Source organism: Glarea lozoyensis (assembly GCF_000409485.1).
Source record: "Glarea lozoyensis ATCC 20868 chromosome Unknown GLAREA15, whole genome shotgun sequence".
Lineage (NCBI taxonomy): Eukaryota > Fungi > Ascomycota > Leotiomycetes > Helotiales > Helotiaceae > Glarea > Glarea lozoyensis.
The window spans coordinates 1621077-1632162 of NW_007360989.1; the positions used below are offsets into that span (position 1 = coordinate 1621077).

The following is an 11086-nucleotide window of genomic DNA, read 5'->3' on the forward strand; positions in this document are numbered from 1 at the left end:
TAGAGCCACATATTAAAACCCAATAAAAGTCGTGTTTGGATTAGATGAAAGATCAGTGATTTTTAAGGTTCGAGAGGGAAGAAGCGCTAGCTTAATCCCATATATGAAAGTAAAAGTATTTATGTCTTCAAGCTCGAAAGTGTCAAGAGGTAAAATAGGTGCGATATCATTACTTGTTTTTTTTTTTTTTTTTTGGGAAAACAAAACAAGACTTGCTTGAAAACTTGTCGCTATGAAAAAAACAAAGAACCAATAGAAATTGACTAACGCCGATATATCCTTCCGTAGTTCTCTATTGTTCCTTAAAGTAGCACTGGATTATGACTTGGGGGTACTTTTTGATTATTTCAATTTCAATGGATATCGGTGTACATTATGCAAAAGGTCGCAATTGTACGGAACACGAGACTTTGACAGCTACGAGGAAAACACCATCTGGGATTACTTGATAAAAGAGTGAGTGTCCCTTTAATCTTTAGTATAAAGGTTAGTGCTCTTTGATAACGATGACGGAAATAAGTTATAATATCAAGCATCACGTGCCAATTTGAAAAGCTGAGCTAGAACAATCACGTGCCTTGCGGGGATTACCGGCCTAAAATTTGATCGATTCCGGGACAGAAAAATCAAAACCTCATCCTTCTCTTGCAACAGGTTCAACGTCCGCACGACAACGTTGTCCGCGTTGTTGAGATCGCTCGAAGCTGTACGTATATCTTCACTCCCGTAAGCGACTCTATTCCAATTGTTTCCCTCGGTCGCTCCGACCCAGCTTGCTATGATGACACGATACGATGCTTAGGAGAATGACTCTGACTTTACGATTTCTTCAATGGTGGCTCAATTCCTTCGGGAAGACTACAACGGTATCTGAGCAACGAAAAACAACATCCCCCGAATAACTAGTTTAATAAAGATAACGAATTCTTGCTGACTCTGTCGTCGCCATAGGACTGACGAGATGACTGTACGATAGCAATAGCATCATATCATGGCGGACACCGCGAATAAACCTACCGTCAGCAGCGGTGATGCCGCGACCTCTTCTGCGACTCCTTCGAATCCTCCACGAACAAACAAAAACTCGGCCTCTAAGAATAAGCAGGCTTTGAACAAGCTCTACGCACTGCCCGCTCCCCTCCGCACATTTCCTATTCCTAGCTTTGTACCTCAAAATCCTATATCTCTGTTTCACGTGCTCTATGCTTGGGTATCGCAAGCATTGAGTTTGAAGTCCTCAGCTTTCGATCCATTATACCAAGGCTGGTTTTCACCCGAAACTCGTTCAATTCATGTTACGGATGCCCGCTCCATCCGTGGGTTGTGGGAGCAAGGTTTCTACGGAAAAGGTAATTTGAGTCGCAGTGAACCAAATTGGTTAAAGGGAGAAAAAGACAAAAGAGCCACTGGGAAAGGCAAGGCCAGAACTAGTGAAGAAAATACATTGCGACGGCGAGCAGAGCGGCAACAAGTTAAATGGGAGAGAGCAAGGTTGCAAAAGGAGGCCATTGATCAAAAGATTTTTGAAGAGGCTACTGCCAATAGTTCACATATAGTCGTCAATGGAAATTCTTTGCCGTTGGAGGCTGCTTCCGAACCTGCCGAGAAAAGCAGCCTGCTGGCTTTGAATTTGCGTGATGAGCCTGTATCGATTTCCCAGATTCCACATCTCCCACCTCCTGTTGGACCACTAGAGCTGCTTCGTCTTCCGAATTCTGACACGGAAAGCGTTCATGGGATTTTCAACTTTATGCACCAAAAACCACCGCTGCAAGATGAATTCGTTTTCCCAAACTTAGCGCCACTGAAAATTCCACCAAGGTTATTTCCCTCTCCAGTTGGTCCACTTGAACTCTTGGCCTTGCCCAACTCGATCGATCCACTGTCACCTGTCGACGTCGAAAGTATCGAAAGCGTCTCATCCTTTGAGGAGAAACCAGGATATATTTCTCCCACCGAATCCCCAGATGAGGACTTGATCGTCCACGATTCGAAGATAAATGGTGGCGGATTGGCCCATGCTTCCCCAAATGGTCACGCGAAGTCTAACGTCGTATGCCGACCACAAGATGTGGAAGAAGAAGTCGATCACCCCGCGAAAAAGCTGCAAGAGCCTATCAACGGCGTTGCTGCACTCCCTCCGTCTCCAAAAATCAAACGCCAGAAGAGTGTGAGATTTTCACCTACGATTGAGCACAACACATTCATAAAGTCAGAGCCTCCGAGTCCAGTACGCAAAGTAGAAGCGGCAAGCTCTACTTCTATAGTCGAAACAATACCGGCATTAGCGGAGGAACTCGTTGAGATAAAGGATCAAGAACATACACAATTATCACTCGAAGAAGCGTTCTTTCTATCATATGGGATGGGCGCATTGCACATCCTTGACCCCGAGTCAAAGACTCCTATTCCAAACAATCGACTTTTCGATCTCTTCCGTCGCACATCATACTTTCCTCCCCGGTCCGATGCTGCTACTCTCGCGCCTGACGATCCTTTCATGTTAAATTACGTTGTATATCACCATTTCCGTTCTCTCGGATGGGTTGTTCGTTCCGGCATAAAGTTTGCCGTTGACTATATGCTTTATGTTCGTGGTCCTGTCTTCAATCACGCTGAGTTCGCGGTAGTTATCCTTCCATCTTACAGCGATTCATTTTACGATAACGATACTGCGGCTAAGGCTAAAGAGCGAAAGACATGGGCGTGGATGAGCTGTGTGAATAGGGTTATCACACAAGTGAGGAAGACTCTTCTTCTTGTTTATGTCGATATACCTAAGCCTCTTGAAGCGGAAGAGGAATTAAAACTTGGCATTGATGGGGTTTTGGCTCGGTATAAAGTCAGGGAAGTTGTGATGAATCGGTGGGTCTCGAATCGACAGCGAAAATGATCAGTCAGACTACGCATGTCATAATGTACCATCACGTGCTTTGTACAAATAAAATGTGGACATGCTTTTGAATTTCATATCGATAGCACAGACCTTTGAAGAAGAGCAGTTCCGACGATGGACACTCGCACTATGAAGTTGTTTCCCCGAATCCTACCTCGAACCTGGTCCAGCGGACGCGTTCACCGTCATAATGTCAATCCGTATGCAGCCACAACTGCGGCTGACCGTGGCTTTCGGTCAACCTCACCTCATCGGCGACGGGATTCTCTTCCAACAACAACGATTATCATCGGCAGATCTGAGAGTCTGAAACTCTTAAGGTACACCAACTACCTTGCTTCATCGTAATCCAAGGTTCCTGGCAAATCTGTAGACTTTGAAATGCGACTACTCCACATCAAGTCGAGGCAGCTTGAGATCTTTTTTGGGGACAACATCCCCCCTTATGCAATTTTGTCTCACAGATGGGGAGAGAAGGAGGTCTCTTTACAAGACATACAATCAACGAGATATCTATTGAGCCGACGATGGTCATCGAAATTGGAAGGGACAAGAAAAATCGCAGAAGCTCAAGGTCTTGATTACATCTGGGTTGACACGTGTTGTATCGACAAAACGAGCTCTTCTGAGCTTGAGGAAGCTATAAATTCCATGTATCAATGGTACAAGAATGCTGTCGTTTGTTACGCATACCTGGTAGATGTTACGGACTTGGAAGTATCGCCTGGATTGATTTCGACGTTTCATGAAAGTACGTGGTGGACTAGAGGCTGGACATTGCAGGAACTTCTCGCGCCCGCCAAAGTTGAGTTCTACGGTTCTCAATGGAATTATCTCGGCACTAAGAATCAACTGTCTGGCATCATTCAAAGCATCACGGGCATTCCGCGTGTTGTCTTGATTGGTATGAAAGAACCGGGAAAGGCTAGCGTTGCTCAACGTATGTCGTGGGCAAGCATGCGAGTCACGACAAGGAAAGAAGACCTGGCGTACGCTCTCCTAGGTATATTCGAGGTAAACCTGCCGATGATTTATGGCGAGGGCGAGAAAGCATTTTATCGTCTGCAACAAGAAATCATGAGAGTGACTTCCGACCAATCGATTCTTACTGGAGGCCATGTTCTCCCTGCACCGGAATTCACTTCATCTTGGGATTTGGCACTCGCCGTGTCTCCTCATGATTTCCGGGATTGCGGTGAAGTGGTATCTTGTCAGGCCTATACGGCTGAGCAATTTGATCTCTTTGGACCGATCGCCGACAAGAAACCGCAGGCCTTCGGTGCTAACATGCAAATCAGGCTTCCTCTATACGGTAAAGATGATAAAGGATATTATGCGGTCCTCAACTGCTGCGGCGATAAATCTAATGAATTGGTAGCCCTGCCGCTGCCAGTGGTCCCAGCAGCTCGGTCAGGAAAGTTACTAGGAGATTTTGCATATCTTGGCTTATCTTACAGCACTGTCCCTCGCGATATTGCTTCATTCTACGAGTACAGTGTAATTTTAACCTGCCAAAGACCCGAATTTGCAACACCTATCTCCAATGCCACTCACGATTGGTGGCACTTTGACTGTGTCACTGATCCGTTGGTATGCCCCTTAATTGAAGTCTTGTCTACAACTTTGCAACCCCCCGAAGCAAGACATTTCTTTTCATCGGGATCACTGCGAAGAGTCGAAAAAGACGAGAAATTGATCGTACGTTTCACACATCCTGATGATATTTCAGATGTTGCAGTGTGCGCACGCACTGTCTTCGATACCGAGACTGGGGAAGTGCGATCCATTATAGGTGTAGCGGATGCTAAGAAATCCTTGGACGAGCATCTCAACCACAAATCACCAAGTGATTTTCTTTCGCGTCCTGTCTGCCGATTCGACCCTTGGCCTTCCTATCTCAAGGCATCGGTTTCAAAAGAATCCCATGAGGAAGGCAACATATTTGCTGTCAAGATAACTGTATATTGGTCTTCGTTTAGTCGGCCTGATCGCTCGATGATTGTTTCTTCTGAAAAATTTGGTTCGGAGAAACGCGCGGAAGAGAAGCGTGCACTTGGGGTTTATCTACCTGTTATCGCCAAGTCTCTGGCCGTGCTATGGACTACAACAATTGCGCTATTGATATTGATCTTGACGATTCCTTTGATCATCTTTAGGTCATTTCCACGTGCTATTGCTAGACAGTGGCGTTTGCGGTTGTTGTCTCAAGGTTAAATGATATTTCAACTCCTTGACATCCTGAGCGTCTTTCACCTTACATTGTTCGGTGTGTCTTTGGCTCTTGCAATCGGCATCGGATTATTTGCAATATTTTTTGAAGTCCTGGAGATCTCGCGCGACATAATTTGTCAGATAATGTTTGCCTCTTTGTGGTTTTTGGCTTATGGTCTTGGCACTCGCGCAATTTATATGTTTATTTTGGCGATAAGCTCGGACACCTCAGCCCTACTAACGTAAGACTCCTCCAGGATTTCATCGGGGTCTGGAATTTTGGAATCGGTTATTGTCGAATACAATTGTGTTGCTTACTTAGTAATAGGCTATTATGCTGATTAGAGCATAAGCAAAGCACTCGACAACCTCAATTGCTCGCATCCGAACCAATAATTCGGCTGCTTCGACTGCCACAATTAGCCCACAGACGCCTCGATAGTGGCGCATTATTGGAGATTGGATATGAAAATACGATGTTCACATATGCTATGCAGTTTTCCTTGGCTTCGGCAAAGTGGTGCTTCAATGCTAAGATTATGGAGTACCATTTGCCTACTTCGACTCGGTATGCTCTTTCTGGGGGCTAACATTCGCCTTCTTAGCCACCGTGTAAGGTTATAAAACGGTCTTCTTCATACCTCTCTCAACATTACACAAGCTCTATCTTCATCACACTTCCCCATCGACTTCACTCCACTTCACTCTCAATACTTTGCGTCTCATAACTCCATATCAATCATGCCCGAAGCAGTAAACGGACTCGAGAACGATGGCGGTCATCAAGTCAAGATGGCCATTGGAAGGACCTTGGATGACGTCCCGGCTGCTACTTCGTCCGACAACATTCTATGGACCAGGGATATGACTCAATGCTGTGCAATAGCAACGTGTGACTTGGAAGGTGACGACGGCGAGGTCCAAAGAACTTTATATCACGCCCAAGGCTCCAATCCCACAAACGCCTACTTCTCAACTCTTGTTGGAATGATTGACCCCGATCATACTACTCAGGTTATTATCGGCAATGGCTCAGATGATGATAGACGACAATCATTTGAGATGTTTGCCGTTGCTAACGTCAAAGAGAAATTTACGGCTGCCATGAACACGGCTAACAAGTCTATGGATAACGTGGTTTTCAAGATTTTCTTCACTTTGAAAGCGGATGATGAGAGTAAAGGCTTGTTACCGGGAAGTTTCGGCATTGATGAATCAGGTTTCTGGGGGAGGATCGTGTTGAAAGATGCGAAGAAGGATAAGGCTGGAAAGAAGGGTGATAAGGATGAGGAGAAAGAGGATAAGGATGGGAAGAAGAACGCTGAGGCTGGGAGCTCGAAGAGCAAGATTGCTTCTACGGCTAGAAGTTTCATGGCAGCTGCACCGGGGGTAGCAGCTGGTGGTGAGGATGAGGAGGATGAAGATAAAGCGGGCTCAGAGCAGGACGCTGAAGATGAGGCTGGTGAAGAGGGGAAAGATGATGAGGGTGAGGATGAGGAGGGGAAAAATGATGAGGAAGAAGCTGGTGACGAGGACGCCGACGAGGAGGAGCAAGGCGACGATGATGAGCCGGCGGATGAGGACGATGAGAACGAAAAGGATGAAGGAGATGACGAGGAAGCTGATGAGGAGGGCAATGACGAGGAAGAACCAGATGGAGACGAGGAGCAAGAGGGTGGAGATGAAGTTGAGGAAGGGGATGAGGGTGCAGAGGCGGAAGAGGGTGAGGAGGGTGAGGATGAAGAAGGAAAGGAGGAGGAGGTAGGTGATAAGAAGTAAGGGTTGTGAGGATGTGAGAAACGATACTAGAAATGGTTTAGGTCGCAAATTCGATTAAGGAAGTTACTGCTGCCTAAGATGTTATCTGTTCGCTATTATATGTGCTGTTGTGAAGCTTGCCAACTCGCTTTGGATTTTGCAAGCTACTACGTCGACCACAGTTTCTCTCGTTTTTAAAAAAACAAGGAAGCTCATGACTGAAGATGTTTCATGGTATTATATTTACTAATCTTATGGGGATTTTGGGGTGGGTGGGTAGATGGCGGAGGTGGTGAGGGAGGTGGTGGATTCGGTGTCGATGTGAGTGAGGGTCATGATGTTGTTTTTCTGTGGATGAAGAGCCGAGTCGTTGCTGTTAGGTCGCCAGGATAGGACTTCTTTTAGTGTCCTGGTAAAACTCCAGCGATTTGCGTCTTTGTGGTTTGATAGACGAATACTGTTGGTTTCCGCGTAATTTGGCGGCAAAGATCACCCAAAATTTGCTGAGTTTTAAGAAGCATGGACAAAGTCAAACAGAATGTCAGATACTGTATTTCCAACTCATGTAAAAAGGGCAGCTGCCTACCTCGCCAATATGTTGGTAACCTATGCTATTGGACGTGTAGAAGTGGATGAAACGGTTAGGGGCCGGCAATGGGTCAACGTTGCGGCGCATGTCTGCGAAGGGCGGTCGTGTTGGAACATGGCCAGCGTTTAACATGAATGTCAATGAAGCAAGTAAAAGAAGTATTTTGAGGCCTATTAATAGAATCACTATTCTACAGATTTATAATACTTGGCAATTCGTGACTAGAACAGCTCTCTATCTCTTAGCATTTTGCCAAACAAATGCCGACTTAGTGAATAAGAAAACTTCTTGATACATATTTAAACCAAAAAGAAAACTTACATCTTTCGCTATACATTATACACGCTAGGTTTCGATACTTTAATGACGTTCTCACATCATTTTATCATTAAACAAAATTAGTGAAATGCAGATTAAACTTCGTCCTCATCTATACCCAATATTGGTCAATCATCTGTCTTGTCAGTCAATGGGGCGCAAAGTTTGGTCTGGATGATTCCGTGATCTTGGAACCGAGATATTTGTGTAAAAGTCGGTGATTGGGGGGGTTGAGTCAGCTGACCCAGACTTTCTCGGTGGAATGGCCCAAACATATTCCAACGTCGTAAAATACAGATGTTTAATTCGAAGTAGATATATACTATACTATCTATCCTAATTGTACTAAATGTTCTATCTCAGTCACACGTGACCTACCAAGTTAAGTTCCTCTTCCAACTTCCCACTTTTTGGTGCCCCACCCCCTGCTTTCGTTCAGCACAACGATGTCATCCACCCGGCAATCTCATTGGAGGCTCAACTGAGGTTAGATCTTCCATGGTCTGGACCCCAATCTGACTGGGGATAAGCCGATTCACAATTGCTGATGCCATTTCAGCTTCGCCATCCATGGGGTATTTACGAACGATTGAATATTCACAGAAATCAACATTCCTCGATTCCTACACCCGTTCAACCTCCTCTGAATTGCTTCATTCTTCATCGATGCGCGCGCGTCACTCCGGCCACGTTAAGGTTAAGACCGTTCAGCTGGCCCTGGATTTTAACCGCCTTTCCAAGGCATTGGAACCTTTTTCGTCTGCCAACACAGACGCAGCCAAGCCGCTTGGCATTGTCTGACCTCGCCGTTTCCCCATCAGCAATTTCAGGTTTGTGGAGAAGAAAGTATATTTCTTGGATCTGTTGTCCTTGTTGTTGTGCTCTCCTTGCCTCGTTTTCTGTGTTTCTCACGCGCAACAGTCATCTTGCGTCAAGATACGTGTCTCAATCCTTCAAACTCCTTCTCTTTACGTATCATCATCATTCACGACTTCTGCGACGAACACTCACAGATACCCGCAAGACAAGACATTCGCCAAGTCGACTACCAACAGTTAAGAATCGAAGAACCACCAAGCTTTCAGGCCAAGCCAGCCCAGCACCATGGCAGGAAGTCGTCAACACCGAAGATCGAGACGAGAATCCTCCTCGCGACATGAGAATATCGCCTTAGAAGACTCCATCAGTCCTCCTTCCAAGGCACACGTCAGCCACGAGAAGAAACATCACCATATCCTCCCTACCCACAACCACAATGGACACAAGGTTACGAAACATATCAAGCCAGAGGGCGAGAGTGGAAGGAGAGGCATAAATCCGCTACATTTCTTCAAGATTGCATGGAGATCGGCGAGTGATGCATCGAGAGCCGTCAATGTTCTCTGGCCAGTTGTGCCAGCTGCAATTGCGGTTCGATACGCAAAACCCGACATGCATTTGACTATCTTCGTCCTCAATTACATCGCGATGGTTCCTTGTGCCAATCTCATTGGATTCGCGGGTCAAGAACTGGCAAGAAAACTTCCAAAGGTCTTTGGCGTTTTGCTGGAGACTACTCTCGGTTCAGTCGTCGAAATTATCCTCTTTATGGTTTTGCTACGTCACGATGATTTCCCTGTCATACAAGCAGCGATTCTGGGATCCATCTTGGCTACGCAGCTTCTATGTCTAGGATTGTGCTTCTTCGCAGGTGGCATGAGACGTGATGAACAGGAATTCGATGAGGCTGTTAGTGAAGTCGGTAGTGGATTATTGTTGACTGCGTAAGTATTCATGCATAGCACTACATCTAGGAATATGCTAATAATCTACAGTGGATTCGGATTGATCATTCCTGCCATATTCTACCAAGGAGTAAGGCAGTTGGAATACATTGGCGACGGCGCGCTCAGAGCTAAGACTGTGGATGTCTCTCGAATCACGTCCATTTTCTTGATCTGCGCCTACATGATTTATGTCTGGTTCCAAATGCGAACTCACCATGGAATTTACGATGCCATCTTTGAACAAGACGAACTAAACGACGCCGACAGACATAAGGATCTTAGAAAAGATAAACTCACATTCACAGAATGTATCCTTGCTCTAGCCGTCTCAATCGCCCTTGTTTCCATTGTCGCCATCTCCCTAGTAGAGCAAATCCCTTTTATCGTCGAAGAAAGGGGTGTTTCCGACCTCTTCATGGGTCTCATCCTCGTTCCCCTCGTCGAAAAATTCGCTGAGCATCTGACCGCCATTGACGAAGCATGGGACAATCAGATGAACTTTGCACTCTCCCACGTCCTCGGAGCTACTATCCAAACCGCCCTCTTCAACGCTCCTCTCGTTGTTATCGTCGGCTGGGGTCTCGGCAAACAAATGGATTTCAATTTCGACGTCTTCTCCCTTGTCTCACTCATCCTCGCCATCTTGGTCGTCGGAAATTTTTTGAGAGATCAGAAATCGAATTACCTTGAAGGTGCACTCTGCGTTATCGTCTACTGTATCATCGCAGTAGCGGCCTTCTACTTCCCAAATAATCCAGCACACGGTGGTGGAGCTACCGAAAGCTCAGCAGGAAGTGAGGGTACGGCCGCAGCACATCGGATGATGATGTGAGGTTATTGACAGAATGCTTTATTTAATTGAGCTAGGAGTTGGGGCTATCTGTTGTATGTTGTGTGATATTAGCCAGTTTTTTCGCGGTTCGGATCTAGCATACGGTCGGGTTTCAAGCGAGCTATTTGAAAATCGAATTTTGGTTTGGGGTTTGGAGTCTTTTGACTTGATCTGGCTATGTAGGATTGTTTACTCGATATGAAAATTAGTTATAGGCATAAATATCATTCTGATTATTTAACTCCAACTTGCTCTCGGTTCAAGATGAATTCCCACCTCCTCTTCATCAACGTAATGTGGAATCTGGTCCTCTTAGCTGTGATGCGTTGATTCTAGTGATTGTAGTAGCGATGACTGACTATGCAAGGATGGATATATAGCGTCCCACATGATGACTTATAGATATACAATGAATCATTGACTTAGTTGTTTGTGTGATATTTGCATTCGTTTTCTATGTATAACTAATGGCATACACGTTCGGCTCGGTGTCGCGGTCCGGCTTTCGGGGTTGCCGTAAAGCCACGTCTTTTTTTGAAACCTATGTAGAAAGAATGAAGGAGCTTCTATAATTTGTAATATATTAACTATAGAATTTGTAGTTAGAGTATAGTTCTAATACGTAGTATTTTTGTTTATTAGTATACCGTATATTATCTTGTCAAGACAGCCTCAATCATGTGACTAGCCCCTGAGTTTGTGGCCGAGGTTTCTTG

At 45.4% G+C, this 11086-nt stretch overlaps 4 protein-coding genes across 4 annotated transcripts; all 4 read left to right on the forward strand.

Annotated features, from left to right (window-relative positions):
* Positions 1 to 991: 991 nt before the first annotated feature.
* GLAREA_06347 (tRNA-intron endonuclease catalytic) lies at positions 992 to 2893 on the forward strand (the record flags this gene model as incomplete). Its single annotated transcript, XM_008081761.1, has 1 exon — positions 992 to 2893. One exon carries the CDS (start codon positions 992 to 994, stop codon positions 2891 to 2893), a length of 1902 nt encoding a protein of 633 aa, XP_008079952.1.
* A 384-nt stretch (positions 2894 to 3277) lies between these two features.
* On the forward strand, positions 3278 to 5110 carry GLAREA_06348 (uncharacterized protein; the record flags this gene model as incomplete). The annotated part of the gene is made up of 1 exon (XM_008081762.1): positions 3278 to 5110. One exon carries the CDS (start codon positions 3278 to 3280, stop codon positions 5108 to 5110), a length of 1833 nt encoding a protein of 610 aa, XP_008079953.1.
* A 738-nt stretch (positions 5111 to 5848) lies between these two features.
* On the forward strand, positions 5849 to 6886 carry GLAREA_06349 (uncharacterized protein; the record flags this gene model as incomplete). Its single annotated transcript, XM_008081763.1, has 1 exon — positions 5849 to 6886. One exon carries the CDS (start codon positions 5849 to 5851, stop codon positions 6884 to 6886), a length of 1038 nt encoding a protein of 345 aa, XP_008079954.1.
* A 1990-nt stretch (positions 6887 to 8876) lies between these two features.
* On the forward strand, positions 8877 to 10370 carry GLAREA_06350 (Ca2+/H+ antiporter; the record flags this gene model as incomplete). The annotated part of the gene is made up of 2 exons (XM_008081764.1): positions 8877 to 9535; positions 9587 to 10370. The coding sequence occupies 2 exons, from the start codon at positions 8877 to 8879 to the stop codon at positions 10368 to 10370; spliced, it is 1443 nt and encodes a 480-aa protein (XP_008079955.1).
* Positions 10371 to 11086: the final 716 nt, after the last annotated feature.